Source organism: Marmota monax, unplaced genomic scaffold (genome assembly GCF_021218885.2).
Source record: "Marmota monax isolate L192 unplaced genomic scaffold, Marmota_monax_Labrador192_F-V1.1 WCK01_AAM20220418_F8-fsc00167, whole genome shotgun sequence".
NCBI lineage: Eukaryota > Metazoa > Chordata > Mammalia > Rodentia > Sciuridae > Marmota > Marmota monax.
Window position 1 is genome coordinate 938,523 of NW_026694116.1, and position 19,931 is coordinate 958,453.

The window sequence follows — 19,931 nt, forward strand, 5'->3', positions numbered from 1 at the left end:
TGGGGGGCAGGGGTACCGGGGATTGAACTCAGGGGCACTCAACCACCGGGCCACATCCCCAGCTCTATCTTGTATTTTATTTAGAGACAGGGTCTCACTGAGTTGCTTAGCACCTTGCCATTGCCAAGGCTGGCTTTGAACTCGCTATCCTCCTGCCTCAGCCTCCCGAGCTGCTGGAATCACAGGTGTGCGCCACCACGCCCAGCTACGGCTATCTCTTTGCTCTGTTGATAGTGTCCTAGTGTCCTTCCTGTGCATGCACAGGGGCATCTTTCTCCTCATTCAGATCTTTCCTTTCTGCAACAGCACTTGGTGGTTTTCAGTGTGTTTCACTTCACTGATTAAATGTGCCTTTAGGTGTTTTATTCTTGTAGATGCCGTTGTAAATGGAGTTGTTTTCTTTTTTTAAATAAATTTTATTTTAAACTCTTCAGGTTTTTTTAAATTGTAGTTGGACATAATATCTTTATTTTATCTGTTTATTTTTATGTGATGCTAGAGATCCAACCCAGTGCCTCCCACATGCTAGGCGAGAGTGCTCTACTGCTGAGCCACAGCCTAGCCCCTGGAATTTCCTTTTTAGATTGTTCTTGATGGTGCATGGAAATGCAGTGGAGTTGTTCATTGATTTCAAACCCTACAACTTCACTGCATTTTCTTACCAGTTCTAGCAGCTTTTGTGTGGAACTTGGGGGGATTTTTTACGTATGGGCTTCTATCATCTGTAGGTAGACACAGTTTTGCACCTTTCCTCCACAGCTGCCTGGCTGGCCTTCCAGTGTGACAGTGAATGGCAGTGGGGAAGCAGGCCTCTTCCCTGTCTCTGCCACTGAGCTTGATGTTAGCTGTGGGTTTCTCATAAGATCTCTATGACATGGCAAGGTCCCCTTCTACGGTGGAAGGCACCAGCAGTTATTAGCGCCTTTTCTGTGCCCACTGAGAGTGACTGTGGCTTTTCCCTTCTGCTCACACAGCGTGGTCTGCTATTCTGGTGGGTTTCTGATACAAACCACCCCCCGAATCATGCTGGTAAGTCCCACTTGGGTGCTTTGAACTCCCAGTCCTCCTGCCTCAGCCTCCTGAACCTCTGGGATCACAGGCGTGCACCACCACACCCAGGTGGTTAATGTATTTTACTCCTCACATTTAATGTGTCATTCCTGCCAGGTACAGGGCACACACCTGCAATCCTGGTGCCTTGGGACACTGAGGCGAGAGGATCCCAAGTTCAAGGAAGGATAGCCTGGGCAACTTAGCAAGACCCTGTCTCAAAATAAAAAGTCGAACAAAAAAGAGCTGGTGGTACAACGCTCAGTGTACAGCACCCCTGGGTTCAGTCCCCAGGACCACAATATGTAAATGATCACCCCACTTACTTCTGGCCCCTGTGATTGTGACGGGGAATCGGCCATTAATCTCCCTGGAGAGCCCTTGTCTGTGACAGGTCTCTCCTGCTGTTTGAAGGTTCCCTTTGAATTTTGAGAGTTCTGTACTTGAATGTTGGTGGCAAAGGCTTGGTTCCCAGTCAGGTACTGTTGGGAGATGGGGCCTTTTGGGAGGTCCCAGTGTTACTGGAAGCAAGCCCCAAAGGAGCCTGTGGGGTCCTGGCCCCTTCCCTTCTCTCTGCCTTCTGGCCCCAAGGGCCTAGAGGCTCCCCCCCCACACACACACACACACCCCGTGACATGCTGCCTCACCACAGCCCCAAAGCAGCAGGGCCAGTCTGCATTAAGACCTCTGAAACCAGGGGCCCAGATGAATCTTTCCCTTTTATAATCACCTCAGGTATCTTGTGGTGGTGAAGAAAAGCTTGTCACAGCTTTGGTACCGAGGGGTGGGGCAGTCTGGGGGATCGTGATACCTGACACGTGACTTAGGTTTGGGAGAATTTGGAGGAGCAGCCAGAGGAAGCCTGAAGCTGTCTGTGGAACTTTGTGGTGATGGTGGGGGCTGTGGAGCCAGGAGTGCTGGTGGGGGCGGCCCAGGTGGCAAAGGGCGGCATTTCAGGTGGAAATGAGGAACTCAGGAACTGGACCAAAAGCCATCTTGGTTACACTGAGGCCAAACTCCAAGGCGATGGGCAGACCTCAGTATGGGTGTCACCTGCTGCTTTTAGACAAACCAGGGAGGGTCAGGAGTGAAGAGGAAGATTGGGAGATTTGCAGCTTGGATGGGAGAGGAGTGTAGGTCAAGTGCAGCCCAGGACAGTGCAAGGATGCAGGGCCAAAAAAAAAAATCAGCTATTTCTGCACCGAAGCCATACAATAAACCAGGAGTCGCTCAGAAAGGGGGAGATAGGAATCTGCATCCAACTTTCCAGGGCAGTCTGAGAAAGGAGCCTTGGGTGCCTGATGTGCCCAAAGCCACCAGGAATCAGTTTCTCACCAGCACTGAGGCTGCTGCAGTCATGTTTCAGGTGCCTGAGGGTCTGTGTTGGTGCGGGCTTGGTGTTCACGGGATGCTGGATGGCAACATGCCGCATGCAGGGATTACAGGGTCACGAGGCTTCCACTAAGATTTCAAAGAAAGCCTGTTTAGGAAAGCATGGCGTGGGGCTGAGTTCCTGCAAGCAGCCCCAACAGGAGGCCCCAGGGGCAGGAGCCTGCGCCTGACAAGGGAAGCTGCAGGCAGAGGTAAGCCTGCCAGAGACTGGCCTCCAGGGAGCTGGAGTTGGGGGGGTCACACACACCATGCCCCAGCACCTCTGGGTCTCAGACACAGCTCCCTCTAGAAGAGTGGGGAGGTAGCCGTGGAGTCCCAGGGCCCTGCTGTGTGTTCTCCCGCCCTTCCTGATCCCCCCCCCCCCCGCTCTGCACAGCCCACAGCCTGGACCCCCCTTGGCTCCCACCTCCTGTCCGTGCTTGGCCCACCTGCATCTGTGTGGAAGCCCTCCTGGTCCCACCATCCCTCCCTTCTTGGGATCATCTTTGAGGTCTCGTGCACAGCTCTACCGGCAGTCCCAGCAGTGCCCTCAAACGTGGCTCCAGGGAAACCATGTATCTCAAGGAGGCCGGAGCAGGAGGAGGAGCCCCCAGCAGCTGTGACAGCTCCCCATGCCTCCCAGCCCCTGGGCTGTCTCAGCCCTGGTGAGGGGCCGGGCAGAGGCATGAGGGGGTTCCTGGGCACCCCAGAGTGGTCTCCACTCCAAGTGTGGACTCCAGTTCCCACAAGGCCCCCAAGCTCCAGCCGTCAGACAGCTGTGCACACTTGGCTCCCGTTCCCACCACCTGTGTGCTCCTCGAAAACTGCCCCCGTCTGGGTAGTGACCAATCTCAGCACCTTGTTTATTGCAAGTGCCCATCTGTGGAGTGAAGTTGGGGCAGTCTTTCAAGAGCTGATCGCCTCTTGAGAGTGGGCTGGGCTCGTAGTAGGGGTGTGAATAAGAAGGGGAGGTCTGTGATGGGGACAGTCCTGCACCTCGAAGGCACCCTGCAATGACTTGGAGCACCGTACCCACGTCACATTCCTGGTTCACTGCTGTACTGTTGTCATGCAAGACACAAAAGTGTGCCAGGCACACTGTGCAGGCCTGTAATGCCAGAAACTCAGGAGCCAGAGGCAGGAGGATCACAAGTTCAAGGCCAGCCTCAGCATCTTAGCAAGACCCCACCTCAAAAAATAAAAAGGGCTGGGATATAGCTCAGTGAAAGAGCACCCCTGGGTCAATCCCCAGCACCAAAAGACAAAAACAAAGGCACCCAACACGGGGGAAGCTGGGGAAGCACAGGAGACCTCCCTGTCCTTGTACCCATGTGGAGGAGTAATCGAATGATTCTTCTTTTTAGTTCTTCCAAGAATTTACCCAATTAACTGTACTTGTATACAAGGTTTCATAATGGTTCCAGTCATGGCCATGAGGCACAGCCGTGGGCAGGACGGGGGCCTGAGGCTCGTCTCCTGCCCTGGGTCCTCTATTCGCCTGTGCAGCAGCTACAACAAGGTGCTAAGGGACGTGATCTGCTGAGGTTTGCAGTGATACCACCGTGGGGCCAAGCACAGGTGGAAAGGCACAGGCCTGACACGGCCCTCTTGCTCGGGCTGGGCGGACGGGCATGCCCCGTAGGGGTCCAGCTTCCAGACAGGGATGAGTGGGGGCTGCAGGGCTGGGGCCAGTGGCCATGACAGCGCAGGGTACTTCCCACAGTGGAGGGTGGGTGATGCTGGTGAAGATGGAGCCTCGTTCAGAGCGCAGGAGAGGGCCAGAGCACCAAAGGGGGGCTGAGCCAGTGTCCCCAAGATCCTGGAGGAGCCCAAGCGCCAGGATCTGTCAAAAGCTGCAGGTAGGCAGGGCAAGAGCTGCACTCCTGACCCAGCTGATTGTGAGCAACCACCCAGGGGGTCCCCAGCACTGGCCTCACTGGTTCCTGGGGGGAAGCACTCAATCTGCAGCCACAGCCCTATAGACATGACCAAGAGCAAGGGAGGGGTCAGTGTGCAGCCCAGCTAACTCAGAGCCTTTGCTGTGGACAGCCAGACCTCCTGTCGGCCTCCATGTGGCATGCAGGGTGAGGACCCCAGCCTCGCCCATTACTGATTCAGCTGCCAAGGAGGGAAGGGACAGCCCCTTAACAAGCCCCTTTGGGGCAATAAGACCTGTCAGCTCATTCCATTTCCCCATCTGAAGTCTCAACAGTGCCTCAGCCACAGCCAGTGTGCCTTCCCCATCTCTGCCGCCTACATGTCAGTCAGAGTGGCTTCCAGAGAGACAGGGTCATCCCCATCACTGGGCTCTCCAGATGCACACATCCCTCCTACCCCACCTGACGCCTCTTTTCAGTATCATTCTCCAAGGTCCTGAAACCCTTGGCCTCCCAGCCAGATCCCAGTGCCAGAAACGAAGCCAAAAGCCCATGGCAGGCTGGTGGTCACTTGTGTCTACAGGTGATGGAGGAGGGGGCATCTCATTCAGTGGAGGAGCATCTTCCCTTCTGGGTTCTGCAGGCTGAAGGTGCACAGCAGTCTGCATTCCAAGGGGTCGCAGGACACGGCTGCGTCTCCACCCAAGGGCTTCCGTGCTGTAGGCCTGGGAGAGTCACATCTCCTGCAGCCGCAGAACCCTGGCCTGCTCCTCATCCAGGATGAACGGGGACTGCAGCTCCCGGCCTTGCAGGTACATTTCCAAACCCTGAAACAATTAGATCACAATGTCCAGCATCCACCTCTCAGCTGCCCATTTCTGCCTGGAGCCAGGGAGGGTCAGCAGAGAGCTAGTGTCCCCGCTCAGTGAGTGACTGGCCTGAGACTCAGACCTTGGTCATTCCTCCACAAAGGCCTCTGGACACCTTCCCCCACCTATACCCCAAAAGGTCCTCTTTAAGGAAACTTTTACCTCACTGATAAACTGAGGCAGGGCTGTGACTTGCCCCCTCTGCACCCAGCTTCCCCAGAGCCTTCCTCTGGCTCACGCCACCAGACCCCAGAAAAGCCCCAGACAGGAATGGGCAGCTCTCACCTCTCCAGAGTAAGACACCAAGGGCGATATCTCACAGATGGCCGGAGGGTCTCCATCTGGGGGTAAGCTGGGGGAAGTCCATGGGTTAGTATCTGCCTCCTGTGCATGCCCTGGACCCCCCCAGCATCCCATGTGCGGAGCATGCCCTGGACGCCCCCCAGCACCCCATGTGCAGAGCATGCCCTGGACGCCCCCCAGCATCCCTTGGCAGCCGAGCTCCACACACAGGCCCCCTTCCCAGCACTCTGCCTCTGTGCACTCAGCCGTCCCAAGGCACAGGCTCTGGCCTGGGCTAGAATATAGCCCACACAGCCCAGACAGCCAGGTCTCGCTCAGCTGCAGATAGCTGGGGAATCAGAAGCCAAATGTCCTTTCCTTTCCAGTCCTGAGTCGGAGAACCTGATGTCTTCTGACAGCTCTGCCTGGGTCTTCCTCAAAGCTTGTAAGTTCAGAGTCTAAGCCCCCTGCCCAGCAGAACTCAAGGGTGAGACAGAGTGCAGGCTGACTCTCTGGGTGTGTGACCAGCAGCGTGTGGTAGGGTGCTAGAGCAAAAGCCCCCCCAACCGGGACAGTGGCCGGGCCCTGGCCCCTCCAGGCCACACCCCAGGGCAGGCTCACCAGGACAGTGCAGGAAGCTGGGCCCCGTGTGCATCCAGGAAGCGGGCCCCGGCCTGCAGAGCCCACCGGTAGTGCTGAGCAAGCAGGGCACGCCTGGCGGTGGAAGGGTTGTCCCGGCTGGCTGCCTCAGCATTCTTCAGCGGGGAAAACTCCTCCTCCCGAAGCACTTCAAAGGCAACAAAGTTCCTGGTGGGGAGAAGGGCTGGTCATCCTGGGCCCAGCCAGTAGCCCTGGTCTGGGCAGGCAAGGCGGGCCCTGTTCTCAGGGAGTCTGTTCCCAAGAGCAGCAGATCCAGGGAGGGTCTTCCCTCCAAGTCAGCTTCCTCCCACTGCCTCTGCCCAAAGCCTGGAGCCAGCCAGGATGAGGCTCAAGGGCACTGGGAGCCACCAGCCACCTGCTGATACTCCTGAGTAGGAAGGGCGAGGGCAGTGGACATCCAGGAGGGGCACCCGTGTCTCCCCACCAGCCAGCTGCCCAGATGTCCCCTTTTCCCCACCCTGGGCCACTTCCTCAAGAAAGGAATGCTCTCTGGCCTTCTCCCCAGACCTGTCCACAGCCTCCCAGTCCCTTGGCCCCTCACCGAGCCTCCACTTCCCTACCTGGATGGGCCTCAGGATCCACCACCAAAAAAGAGTCAAGAAGGAAAAAATAATGACTTCTACCACGAACCTAGCAAATGGGAACACATCAAACACGAACTTCTCCATCTTGATGCCGTTTGGCTTCAGCGGCATCACCAGGTTTCCCCCCTCATCCACATAGGGAACCTTCTTCACAGCCACGTGTGGCTGTAGCAGGGGCTCACAGTCCCTGGGGGGAAGGAGGATAGGGAGGAGTCAGACAGGACACCTCTGGGATCCCTGTCCCCACCTCTTGGTGCACCTGGTCAGGCAGGGCAGGCTGGTAATAGGGCGCCCAGGCACAGGTGAGGAGGCCCAGCCAGATCTCTGAGGAGGGCACAGTTCCCCGCCACCCCACACCCCCAGCCACACCCCTGCCCAGGCTAATGGAAACCAGCAAGTCATAGGGAAGAGATGGTGTCTGAGGGCAAGGAGGCCCACAAGCAGAAGACAGACTTGACACAGAGCCCCACACAGGTCGCCCACAGAATGCAGCCCAGGGTGGATCTCCTGGGTCCTGGGCTTAAAAACAGGAACTTTTTCCACCTAACCCCACAGCCCCAGTGGCCGTGGCCCTGGCCCATCTGGCATGCTGGCCCTTGGTCATGGTAGGCAGCTCTCGCTGGGCTTCCACAGCCTCCTGCTGGCTACCTGGTGATGGTCTGGAGGAAGTCGCGGGTGAAGAAGTGATTGCAGATGTTGCCTGCATTGTAAATCAGTCCACCATCGGTGCCACGCAGATGGGCAACCTCAGGGTTGATCTCACTGTACTCCACCACTTGGGGGACCCCGTCCAGCTGGCACACCACGCCCACAGGTTCCTCAGGGTACGCCTTTTCCACCACCTGCAGTCACAAGGGATGGGCTCAGCACTGGGTGAGGCCGGGCTGAATGTGAGGGGTTTGGTGGAGGGGCAGGGCTTGGCGCTCACCTTGGCCCCACAGTCGGCACCCTGCAGCACACAGAAGCCAATAAAGACAGGGTCAGCCAGTCGCACCAGGATGTTGTCCACACAGTACACATGCACAAACTCCACTCCCCGAAGCTCCATGTCCTCCAGGATACGGTGGTCCTCTAGAGCACAGTAGAGACCCCCGTTGCCATCTGCAGAGGGAGAAAGAAATGGGCCTTATCCCTGGCTCCAGCCAGACCTCGCCCACTAGTCCAAGAAATGTTGCAGGTGGGCATGCCCCGACATTCACCATCAAATAACTCTGTGGCTGTACCATGCGACAGATGGCAATCAATGCCCAGAGAGGAGAGGCGACTGGCCTACGATTAGACAGCCTCCCAGCAGCACATCCACCCAGGGATCCAGGCCTCTGGAACCCCAGCTGCACTGAGATCCAGGCTGGGTGGCCCCTTCTTGTCTCAGTGGTGGGTGGTACCTGGGGCCATGGCAACTTTGTCTTTCCGCTCCAGGATGGCCCTGCCCTCGAAGGTCACAGCAGGTAGCATGCGCTGTTCAAACAGGACCACGTTGGCAGGGTCCAGGTGGAAAAAGTCATGCTCCTTGAAGAACTTGGCAGTGGGCCCCAGTGTGAACTCACTGGTCATGATGTACCTGTAGAGGAGACTGTGGTGAGCTGGCTCCAGGGCTCCTGACCTCTCTGCCAAAAGGGGCTGTGTAAGAAGGGCACTGGGGTCCAGATTGGGGCCTGTCAGACCTCAGCCTGGGTGGGTTTGGGGCTTTATCCAGGGCTGTGCTGGTGTGGGGGATCAGGCCTTGGTGTGGGGCAGGGCTGGTACCACATGGGGAGGGTCACTCTGGGGTTAAATGGGACAGGGAGGACACACCAAGGCACGGTGCAGTGAGTCCCATGGCGCTCGCCAGCCAACTGCTCCACCCGCCGGATGCGTTCCGCCTGCAGCTGGTACAGGGTCTTCTGGCTGGGCAGCCCCACATCATACATGCCCTTGGGGTAGGTGACACCCAGCCGAGTGCCCTGCCCGCCAGCCAGCAGCAGGACTGCCACCTTGTTCAGGGCAATCTGGCGGAAACCTAGGGGTGAGGGTACACCTGGGGCTGCAGCTACAGGACCTCGGGACTAGTACGCGCGAGTGGGGAGCGCTGGAAGGCAAACCAAACTCCTGCTCGGTGGGCATGACCCTTTCTGGCCCGCAAGAGTCGCCACCCGCCACCGGGACCTCTGCACCGCCTACCTTCCTCCTCCCAACGCCGCCGGGTCTCGGGGTCGCAGAGCCTCGCGCGGCCCACGCGCTCCGGAGGCAGGGGCCGCAGGCGCGCGGCTAGGCCGGGTGGCGGGCCGGAGGCGCGCGCCCAGGCCGCCGCCGCCCGTCTACAATGCTCGCGCAGTGCGTCGGGCTCGAGCGGCGCCAGCTCAGCCAGCAGCGCGGAGCGCGGCCCCGGGGCCAACTCGGCCCAGAAGCGCAGAAGATGCTCCTGGCCCGCGCGCTGGAGCTGGGCGCGCACGTCCGATTCCGAGGCCATGTCGTCGCCGTCGCCGTCACCGTCACCGCAAGACTAGTTGGCACTCGTGACCCGCGCGCTCCGTCCGACTCAGGTCACGAGACCCGGCGGGCGGAGCCGACCCTGGCTGGGCGGGCCCAAGGTGCCCCCCTTGACCCGGACCCGGCCCTGCAGCGGCCGCAGACTCCCCGGCCCTGCCCCGTCTCCAGCCTGGCCCCGCCCCACTCCGGGGCCTCCCTGTCCCTGGATTCGTCCCCGGAGCTTGAGTCCCGGTTCCTGCCCGGCTCTTGGCTTTGGCTCCGCCCCAGGCCCTCTCTATCCCCGCCCCCAAGACAGTCCCGTCCGCCCCTCCCCGCTCCGCTCCTAGGAAGCGGGAGAAGGTCTGCGGTAGTTCCTGCAGGAGCGGGTGGAAGAGCTGGACCGTAGCACCGGGAGGCGAAGGGGCGACCGAGCTGAGGCCGCGGCGCCCCTCAGGGGATCGGTGACCCGGCCGGCCAGGCGTGGGGGATGACCGGCCCTAACCCTTCCTGGTCACAGCCAAGCGGCCGGCGAGGGCCTCTAGGAGGAGTCCAAACCCTGGGCTGGGCTGAGAGCGGTGGAGCCAGATCTAGCAGGCGGGCTGCTAAGAGGACTGTCCCGCGCGGGACTGCTGTCCCACAACCCACTGCCCTAGCCCCTCGCGCCTGGTTAACTATCACATGTTAAGAGATCTTGCTTCTTCTGAAGCCTCTTGTGAAGAACAGGAAGGCATAGCTTCAGCCATCTGGGGAAAAAAAATCTTAGAAACTAGCTTTATTAAGTCTAAAAGTAAAGCATGCTTTTAAAAAGTTCAAGTAGTGTTCTGGACCCAAAATGTAAAGGGGCTTTACCCTCAGGTAAAGCCAGTGACAAGACAGTGTGTCTCCCTGAGTCGAAAGCCCACAGGAACCAGGCCACAATAAATACCCCTAGACCAGAAGAGGGTGCCCCCCAGTCTGTGTGTGTGTGTGTGTGTGTGTGTAGTGCTGGGGACTGAACCCAGGGCCTTATGTATGCAAGGCAAGCACTCTACCAACTGAGCTGTATCCCCAGTCCCCCCACCCCCAGTCTTAAACTTGCCTCAGGCCTTCCTGGTCCTCCTGCCTGACCACTCAGCCTCAGAAAGCCATGTGACTCAGGACTGCTGCCTCCCTGCGTTCTCAGGGGCCTGTCCCTAGGGTGACAAGTAAAATGAAGGAGGGGTGCTGGGCCTGTTGCTCAGCCCCCATCTCCTTAGATCAGCACAAGTTTGTTGACTGAACAAGGCCTAGCATCGCTGTGACTGGGCTGTGGCCAACAGGCAGGGAGCTTGCTGAATGAATAGCCACTCTGTTCTGCTCTGATGATTTGTGTGGTAGAAGGGCAGCCACTGGCCATCTTCCGAGGTGGAGGGACTGGAAGTAGGGAATTGTGTAAGCAGAAAAGGCTCCACACCCCAGGCCAGGGTCCATAGACACCTTTATCACCCTTGTAGGGCTGGGCAAGAGAGAAGGCACGTGCCCTTTGAACCCAGATATCAGAACAATTTTTTTTTTTTTTTTAGTTGTAAATGGACAGAATGCCTTTATTTGTTTATTTCTATGTGGTGCTAGGGATGGAACCCAGTGCCTCACACAGGCTAGGCAAGCACTCTGCCACTGAGCTACAGCCCTAGCCCAAAGCATGAATTCTTAAACCCTCTGGGTCAGGAGCCCCCAAAACCTGCTTTAAGACGGGGGTGGAGGTAGGATCAGTGCCTTTGGAAAGTTAAGGTTTGTGCAGCCAGAGGCACTCCTAGGACCAGAAGAATGGACCTCCTTGGACAGACAGGGACATGAAGTGTCAGCAAAGCCAAGGTGGGCAGCAACCTGTGGACACCTGCAGAGGCAGGCTTGTGGCCAGCTCACCTTGGCTTAGGGCCTTGTCCCAGGGATTCAGGGGAGCAGGGCCAGAGGCTGTAACCCTGTGAAAGACTCAGGGACTGGATAGCACTTGCAGGTCCCTCTCTCCATGCCCAGTGCTGGGCTACACTGGGGCAGAGGGGCCTGGCCACGTGCCCACCTCCCCCAGAGGAGCTCTGGGCTGGTACATGAGAACAATTAAAACTGGGATGGGTGCCTCAAAATAAGTCATGGGAGGGCTCTAGAAGGGCCAGGGGTGATGGCAAAGCTGAGAGCTTCTGAGTCGGTGGAAGGTCAAGCTGGGCTGGGAAGCAGCTTGGAGGGAGGATGTGGTCAGAGCTCAGGCCAGGCAGAACATAGGGGCTATGCCTCAGTCCACACCTGAGGCCAGGCACTGACTCCACCAGGGCCATCCAGGGGCCATGGGGAAACCACAGGCCCAGAGCCAGCTAAGGCTACCTCCCCTAGGGTTTTGGACACTCTGAAAAGCCCTGTTTCCTCTGCACAATATGCTCAGGTTAGCTGGGGGCCCTGCCTGGCCTGGGCACTGCTGGTAGCTGACATGCATACCCACACTGACCTCCAGTTCCAGTCCCACAGAGCTGGCCCTTGGCCTCCCCATCCCACAGGCCTTATCCTGGCTTGTGTCCCACCCAAAGATGGCCTTTCCACTGTGGCCTCTTTAGATAAGGTTTCCTGTGTCCTGTCTGTCTCCTGAGCACCATGGTGAACCAGGACAATGTTAGGTTTGGGAGTGGCCTCACCCTCTCCCAAACAGCACAAGGACTCTTGGGGGGACAGCCATCCTAGCCAGGCATCTAAGGTACGGGTGTATAACTGGGCCTTGGGGGGTAAAAGGATCAGTACCTGGGAAAAGTTTTTCTTTGTTTGTTTGTTATTGGGTACTGGGGATTGAACATCCCAGGGGCACTTAACCACTTAGCTCATCTCCAGCCCTTTTTATTTTTTTATTTTGAGACAGGGTCTCACTAAGTTGCTTAGGGCCTTGCTAAGTTGCTGAGGCTGGCTTTGAACTTGTGATCCTCCTGCCTCAGCCTCCCAAGCCACTGGGATTACAGGCTTATGCCACCAGCCTGGCTATTTTTTAAGACAGGGTCTCATTAAGTTGTTTAGAGCCTCCATAATTGCTGAGTCTGGCCTTGAACTTGCAATTCTCCTGCCTCAACCTCCCAGGTCACTGGGATTACAGGCATGCTCCATTGCACCCAGCTCTGGATGAAGTTTTGAAGAGCATATATATCAGCCAGGAGTAGATACAGAGGAGAGGGCCTTCCTGGTAGGAGGGCCACCAGGCACAGAGCTTAGGGGTGAGGAAATGAGGGTACACTAAGGACTGGGGCAAGTGGAGTATTGAAAGGAGAGTAGGTATGGAAGATGAGTCTGTAGAGGATCGTTGACCTGCCACTAAAAGGGGAACCAGGAATAGGCTTCTGTGACCAAGCTCCATGGGGTGACTCTGAGATCATAGCCTTTTGGGGGCCCCACCCAAATTCCTTACCCTGAAAGAGTGTATAACCCCATAGAGCAGTAGAGCCAGGGGAGTTGGCCAACTCCTCAATGACAACTGCCCTGGGGCCTGAGACACAGGCCAGGACCCAGGAGAGAGGCTGGCTGAGGCCTACCCAGGAGGTGCTGAAGGGAGGCCTCTGGGCAGGAGCCTGTCCAGAGGTGTTCTGAAACGAATAGAGTACTTAGAAAGCAGAGGCAGCAGGAAACATGTGGGTGACACTCAGGGTCCAGGAGCCAGGGTGGGGGTGGATGGGACCAGGGCAGGTCCTAGAGGACAGGCAAAGGTGGAGGCAGGGGTCCAGCCAGACAGTCCCTGAGCACCTCCTGCTCCTGGAGGGCGCTCCTAGTTAGCCTTGAGATAGACTCCTGGAGCAAGAATGCCGGCTAAGGACCTCATCTGGAGTAATTTGATCCCTGCCAGAAACAAAACAGAGGCTGAAACAGAGGATCTGGGGGGGAACAAAGTTGTGAGACCCAGGAGGAGGTATCCGCGGAGGACCAGGAGCCCAAGGGAACTGGTTACCGGATGGGCATCTGGGGACACAGGAGAAAGTGGCTTTGTCCTGCAGCCGGCAGGACAGGCCAGTCTGGAAGTAGGGGCAAAGGAGGAGCTAGCAGCGGTGGGGACAGAGAGGCCTCTGTGAGGGGGAGCGTCCAGCTGGCTGGAGCCTGTGATCCTCTTGGGGCCTTCCTCCTGCAAGAGAAGGAGGCCTCAGAGTCTGCTGGGACTTGTGGCCAGGAGACCCTCAGCGAAGAGGACCCGAGGGAGCTGGCGGGGTGGGTGGGGAGGTGGGATCCCTGGAGGGGTTGCGCCCTCCCATTCTTCCCCCAGGAGGCTTCCTAGAAACAGGATTTTTTGTAGGGCCCCGGGCCCTACCTGTCGGAAAAGGGTGGGCGGCTAAGGGGCCGCTGGACCAGAGAAAAGGCTGAGCCGCTGCAGCAGGGCTGGTGGGCGTGGAGGTAGAAGAGGAGGTCCGGGAGAAAGCCCGAGCTTGGGTATTCGGTCCGGTCAGCCAGCCTTCAGGCCCCTCCCCGGCACGGCAGTCGGGAGAGCGTGCTGCAGGCCGGCCTCTCAGCTAGAGAAATCAAACCAGGGACGGCTGCCGTTCAGCCAATCGGCGAGAAGATAGGCTACTTTCGGCCAATGACTGCCGCGAATGCTAATGAGGGCTGACGCCGCGAGAAGGGCCCCATTCAAAAGTAGCAGCTATTGTGGCTCAGGGCCGCGCACCCTACAGGTTCCGCCGTCGTGCCGCGGCCAGAAAGGAGCGTGTGGACGCGGGGACACAACCCGGCGTCCATGGCCGCGGCCGCGATGGCTCAGCGGGGCCGCGTGCCGCCCGCCGCGACTGCACCAGGCACCGAGGGGCTGCCGCGCGCCTTCCTGCAGAGCCTGCGCACCCTCTTCGACATCCTGGACGACCGGCGGCGCGGCTACGTGCACCTGCGCGAGATCGAGTCCCGCTGGCAGGGTGCTGACGCGCGCGAGCTGCCCCGCGGCGTGCTGGAGGGCCTGCGCCAGGTGGCCCCGGCCAGCGGCTATCTGACCTTTGAGCGTTTCGTGGCCGGGCTGCGCACCTCGCTGCTGACCGCTGACGGTGGCCCGCGAGACCCGACGCGCGCCTCGGGCCGGCAAGGGGACAAGCCGCCACCACCGCAGCGCCTGGTGTTTGCACCGGCGGACGAGCCTCGGACTGTCCTGGAGAGGAAGCCCCTGCCTCTGGGTGTGCGCCCTCCGCCGGCCGGCCCGGGACAGCTGGGCGGCTCTGCGGAGGCGGCGCCCTGCCCCGCAGAGCCCGAACGGCCCCTGAGTGCGGCACTGGAGCGGAGCCCCAGCACGGACGCCGGTGAGTGTGGGGCGTCCCTCAACTCCGCCTCCTAGCTCCCCAGGGCTGTGTCCGAGGCTGGAGCCCGCAAGTATCTCCCACGAGGGACGGGACAGGACACCTTGGTGGTGGACTCCAGAGCCAGGAGCGCGCCTCAGTGGGCCCCGGGGGACCTAGGGGTTTGGGCATGTGCCAATGTGCTTAGGGCCTAAGGAGGCCAGCCCTTCCCCTGGCAGGAGTCAGGTGGAGCAGGACCGTGATTTGGAACACTCACTAGGAACACACCTTGTATCAAGCCTGAACCAGGCACTGGAACACCTGCCCAGCGTGAGGGAAGGTGGGCCATTTCCCATTCCTGACCCAAACCTGGGACCTCGACTTTCCGCTGCTGCTCAGGCAGAGGTGCTTCCTTGTGGAAGAGAAGGTCCCCCTAGACTGTGGTCAGAGGGTCTTTCCCAGTCTAACAGCTCAGCCCAGAGAGCTGGGCCTATTGTCCCAACCCAAGCCCGGGCAGGTGGGAGCTGCTGGAGGTTTTCCAGGAGCACCTGGCACCTGTGCAGAGAAGAACAAGGTGTGTGTGTGTGTGTGTGTGTGTGTGTGTGTGTGTGGAGGGGGGCTAAGTGTCTGGGCTGCAGCAGATGCCACAGCCGGATGCAGACTATATTCCTGGGGACTTTTAACAGGCTCCTCTCTGGCTTCCGGTCCAGCTGGCAGAGAAGGAGACCGTTGAATGGCCCCTGTCTGACTTGTTCCCCAGCGCCTTCCTTGGAACAGGACCTACATTATGTCTGGGGCAGGCTGCAATAAACCTAAGGCCCCCAAACCCTCAGCCCATTCAACCTTTGTACATGCCCTTCCAGGTGCAGGCTTGGTCACTGGTGGCAGCTGCTAGTCCCTTTTGTTGCTGTCCATTGCTTTGCCAGCTTGCCAGACCTCTCCCCCTGCCTCAGGCTGATCTCCAATTCTATGACTCGTGCTTGGAGCCACAGTGGCCCTGGCCTCCCTGGTGAACTGATCCAGCAGCCCCATACCAGGCGGGGACCTCTCTGTGTACCTCATGGTCCAGCCTCCCTGTCCCTGTGGTTGGGAGGCTTCTGGGTGTAGCTGACACCAAATGCAAGGTGGATGTCATCCTGTGGCTCTGCAGTTTGAAACCAGCCTTGGCCCTGCATGCAAGGACAGGCTCAGGGCTTGGTTATGGTCTAGCCCTGCTCTGCCCTGTGGCACTGGTTTATTTACCACACCCTCTGAAGGCCACATGGCCAGTGCACCCATTGTAGGCAGCGCTTACACTCATTACTCAGCCAGATTCTAGCTATCACCCTTTTACAGGTAAGCCAAGGCCCAGACAAGAGGCAAGCCATGCTTGATTGACAGGCTGGATTTCAGAGGACCAAATCTGGATCCCCAACCACCCTACCTTTTCAGTAAAGCTTCCCAATACCCATACAGCATCCTAAGCCCTCAGCCCAGAGATTCAGGCTTCCTTTCTCGTGCAGAGCAGGCCCAATGTCCCAGGTTCCTCCCCAGCCCCACTTGCCAGTGCCGTCTTGCCCCTCCCCACAACATGACTGTGCCTCCCACTGCCTCACCCTGAACTGTGGCTCAGCAGCTGGGGACGTGGACCCTGGGGCCTGCCATAGACTGGGCTGGTTCTTACGCCTCCGCCCCACTCCCAGCCCAGGGCATGACCTGGGGGATGAGCCTGGTGCTGGCAACAGGGCACCCTCCTCTGCACCTAGAAGCCCCTTTCTGTAGACAGGGAGGCCTTCCAGAGACCCCCCCCCCCCAAGCCCTGGTGAGCCTGAGGCACACGTCTCCGAGCTCCAGGACATCTCCCATGAGCCCAGGACATACCTAACTGCTGGCTGTGCGCTGTGTTTGTAAGTGTTAAGGTGCCTCATACTGCAGTTGCTCCTGGGCAAGAGTTGATCTCCATCAAGCAGCTCCACCTGTCCCCTGCCTCAGCCCCTGCCCAGGAGGGCCCTGTGAGAGAGGGACTGAGAGAACCAGAGGCCCTGCCAGTCCACCCCTTACCCTTTACCTAGCAGCCTTTGAGACCCCCAGCTGTACTCATTATGTTCTGGGCATGGGGTAAGGTGTGGAACTGTTAGCCCTCCCCAGCAAGTGAGTGGGCTCCAGGTGGGGGTGACTGGCAGAGGACACCATGCAGGCCTGGCCCCCAGGATTCACAGTGCCTGGGTTGGCTGGGCCTGGAGTTCAGCCAGGTTTCTGCCTCCCCACCACAGGAGCAGCAGGCTGCAGAGGCCTGGAAATAGATGCAGGAGATGCTCGGCGGGCCCCAAGGACCCGAGGGGAACGTCGGAGGCACACTATCACCAATGGAGTGGACTGTGGCCTGGTGAGAGGGGCTAGGGCTCTGAGGGACTCTCCAGGCTGTCTGGGAAGTTGGGAGGCTGGGAGCCAGGGAGGGGCATGCAAGCCAGCTTCTGGGGGAATCCTGTTGGGCGCATCTGTCAGCTCCAAGAATCTCCCTACCTGGGCTTGAGTGCACTGGAGGGCTGGCCAGGGCCAAGCAGAGGAGGTCTTGAGGTCCTTTAGGGACATGCTGTGACAGGAAGCTTGGGCCCTGCCCTGCCCGCCCCAGGAGGCTCAATTCTGAAGGTCGGCCTATCATGCCAGGTTCCTGCTTTCTACAGAAAGAACCCTTGAGAGGGGGTGCTGGGCCAAGCCAGAGGGGAGTCTGAGAAGAGGGGCTGAATGAGAGCAGGGCCTCCACTGTGCTCCCCAGAGCAGTGGTGCGGGGCTCCCCGGGACTGGCTATGAGTATCCATCTGTGTGGTGAAGCCTGCCCACGTGCTGATGTACTCTGTGTAGGTGTGCATGTGTGATCTGCTGTGCATGCCTTGACTGACACTCCTGTGGCTTCTGGCACATTCACATAGGCATGTAGGTGTGCATGGATGTGTGTGCTCACTGGCACGTGTGTCCTGCACACACGTGTGTTGTAGCTGAAGCAGCTGAAGGAGCTGGAGCAGGAGCAGGAGGTGCTGCTGCAGGGTCTGGAAATGATGGCTCGGGGCCGCGACTGGTACTGGCAGCAGCTGCAGCGTGTGCAGGAGCGCCAGCGCCGACTGGGCCAGAGCAGAGCCAGTGTGGTGAGTGCTGGGACCGCCCCAAGGTCCCGGGGCACCCTTGGGCAGACCCCCACCAGAAACACCCTGTGCTCCCTCTAGGGTCTAAGCAGCAACTTTGGGGGACAGGAGTGCCAAATGAGGGACTCCCATCACTTCCCAGTGCTCCCGCGCTTTTTTCCAGGACTTGGGGGCTGCAGGGAGTCCCCGCCCTCTGGGGCAGCTGCTGCCTAAGGTGCAGGAGGTAGCCCGGTGCCTGGGGGAGCTGCTGGCTGCAGCCTGTGCCAGCAGGGTGAGTGATCCCAACCTCCCCCCATTCCCTTGTCCTGGAGACTGTCCAGGGCAGGCCTGCCTGACTGTGCCCTCCCACAGGCTCTGCCCTCATCCTCGGGGCCCCCATGCCCTGCCCAGATCTCCACCTCATCCTCAGCCCCGGGCTGGCAGCAGCAGACCATCCTCATGCTGAAAGAGCAGAACCGGCTTCTCACCCAGGTGAGGTACACGGAAGTGGGGAGTGGGGGCTGGAGGCCAAACTGGCCCTGACCACCTGCTTGCTCGCCCAGGAGGTGACTGACAAAAGTGAGCGCATCACTCAGCTGGAGCAGGAGAAGTCTGCCCTCATCAAGCAGCTATTTGAGGCCCGAGCTCTCAGCCAGCAGGACACTGGGCCTCTGGACTCCACCTTTATCTAGCCAGGCATGCATCCAGGGGGGCCTGCATTCAGCAGGACATGCATTAGCAGGATGTGCATCTAGCGAGACTGTATCGAGCCACAGCACAGCCTTGAGCCCTGTGGGCACCCCTGTGAGTCCCCTCTGGCTGAAGACCATCAGCTGGCCTGGGAAGAGCCCTTGAGCGGGAGCCTCCCTCTACTCTTGGGGTCTGGGCCTGCCCCAGGCCTGCTCTGCCAGAACACTGACACTGTTGGAGCCTTGGGGGCCACCTAGGGAGAGGCTCTGTGCACCCTACAGCCTGGAGCTGCTACTGCCACTGTCATTGGATGGTGGGGGACCCCTCCTGATGTTTATCAGGTTCCAGGCATCTCTGGGCCCAGAGGGGCACATTTACAGCTGTCCTGGTCCCTCCTGCCTGTGACTGGGGTCCTGTTTCCAGTAAAAAGTACTGGTCACACCGGGCTGCACTTCAAATAGCGGCCAGCAGAGGGCAGTGAGTGACCTGCATGTTGGTATCTGGGGTTTGTGGAGCATGGTAGGGGGTCTGGTGGTGCTTAGGGTGGGTGGGGAGATCTGGAGGCCAACCAGTAGGAGGCCTAGGGGCAGATGCAGGTTGAGGTCCCAACTGGGGGCACCAAGACGGTGATTATGCTTCAGCTGGGAGCAGATGAGGGGGTTGGGGGCTGGCCTCTACATGGGACTCTGCCTGTCCCTGTTGGGGGTCCCAGAGATAGTAACCAGGGTCTAAGTCCCAGCCAAGGCTGAGAAGGAATCTGGCTGCAGCCAGAGCAGGCCTGGCAGGCTCCTGAAATGGGGTCCAGAGCTCGGTTTGCCTGCTCCCTCCCACAAACCCCAGACTCTACAAAGCACTTGGGTCCTCATCCTCTTGGCCAGGACTCCACCCCATATTGAGTCCCACAGCAACCTGGGACTTAGTTCCAGACCTTAGCCTGGCCCAGGAGTGACTGATGGTCATCAGAGTGGCTCAGGCCCCTTTCCTAGGGACGACCCTGTCCCCAGGAGGAATGTCCCAGTCAGTCCCAAGGCATGGTGTGGGCACAGCACATGCACCCCATAGGATGCAGGATCCCCAGGTCTGGGATCTGCTCAGACCTCCATCCTCCCAGCTTGGCCCCGGGAAGGTGGGGCTAGGACACATCCCCTCAGCCACAGCAAAGTGAACTACTGGGCACAGGAGGTGGCTGGGACCCCCAGCCCCCATCACTCCCTGTTCAGGCATATGCCCAAACCAACCCTGCTCAGACTGGCCTGGTGGGGTCCAGTGTGCAGTGCCATGAGAGTGAGGGGCACTGCAGCTTCATGGGTGGGGCCTGCCTGGGCCTCTGGTCCAGTGAGGGCGGGTGTGTCACGTGGCTACCTACAGAGCCTGACTCCCCTGCTGCACCTGCAAGACATCCCAGCTCACTCACAAGTTGGCCCAGTACCTGAACCTCCCAGGGGCCAGTTCTGAAAGGAGCCCCACATACAGGTGGAATTGCTGGGCAGTGATCACAAATCTCCCTGAGGGCCTGCCCCCCATCACACCCAAGGGATTCAGGAGGCAAGAGACGCACAGCTGGCTGGTGAGACTAGCCAGGAGACCACACAACAAGAGCACAGCTGAGGGGTAGATTGAAACAAACTGGTGACAGGTGGCAGGAGGCAAGGCCTTGGTGCTCCATGCACAGTCACAGGTACTTCCTCCAAGTGTGCAGCCTGGAATGGTCTGCCTGTGTGGCTCCAGAGGTCTAGAGGCAGAATCTAGAGGGGCCCAGTTGGCAGGGCCC

At 59.2% G+C, this 19,931-nt stretch overlaps 2 protein-coding genes and 1 long non-coding RNA gene across 3 annotated transcripts; 1 reads left to right on the forward strand and 2 right to left on the reverse strand.

Moving 5' to 3' along the window:
* Positions 1-465: 465 nt before the first annotated feature.
* On the reverse strand, positions 466-2,775 carry LOC131425000 (uncharacterized). Its single transcript, XR_009228732.1, has 2 exons — positions 1,377-2,775; positions 466-1,263 (listed from the first exon to the last, which is right to left on the reverse strand). It is a non-coding gene; the product is annotated as an uncharacterized LOC131425000 (long non-coding RNA).
* A 485-nt stretch (positions 2,776-3,260) lies between these two features.
* Positions 3,261-9,298, reverse strand: Uap1l1 (UDP-N-acetylglucosamine pyrophosphorylase 1 like 1). Its single transcript, XM_046465662.2, has 9 exons — positions 8,854-9,298; positions 8,488-8,692; positions 8,079-8,254; positions 7,622-7,794; positions 7,342-7,535; positions 6,740-6,880; positions 6,071-6,256; positions 5,453-5,519; positions 3,261-5,125 (listed from the first exon to the last, which is right to left on the reverse strand). Exons 1-9 carry the CDS (start codon positions 9,140-9,142, stop codon positions 5,033-5,035), a joined length of 1,524 nt encoding a protein of 507 aa, XP_046321618.1. The 5' UTR covers positions 9,143-9,298; the 3' UTR covers positions 3,261-5,032.
* A 4,445-nt stretch (positions 9,299-13,743) lies between these two features.
* Sapcd2 (suppressor APC domain containing 2) lies at positions 13,744-18,632 on the forward strand. The gene is made up of 6 exons (XM_046465708.2): positions 13,744-14,396; positions 16,625-16,737; positions 17,348-17,494; positions 17,655-17,762; positions 17,843-17,962; positions 18,034-18,632. The coding sequence occupies exons 1-6, from the start codon at positions 13,850-13,852 to the stop codon at positions 18,160-18,162; spliced, it is 1,164 nt and encodes a 387-aa protein (XP_046321664.1). The 5' UTR covers positions 13,744-13,849; the 3' UTR covers positions 18,163-18,632.
* Positions 18,633-19,931: the final 1,299 nt, after the last annotated feature.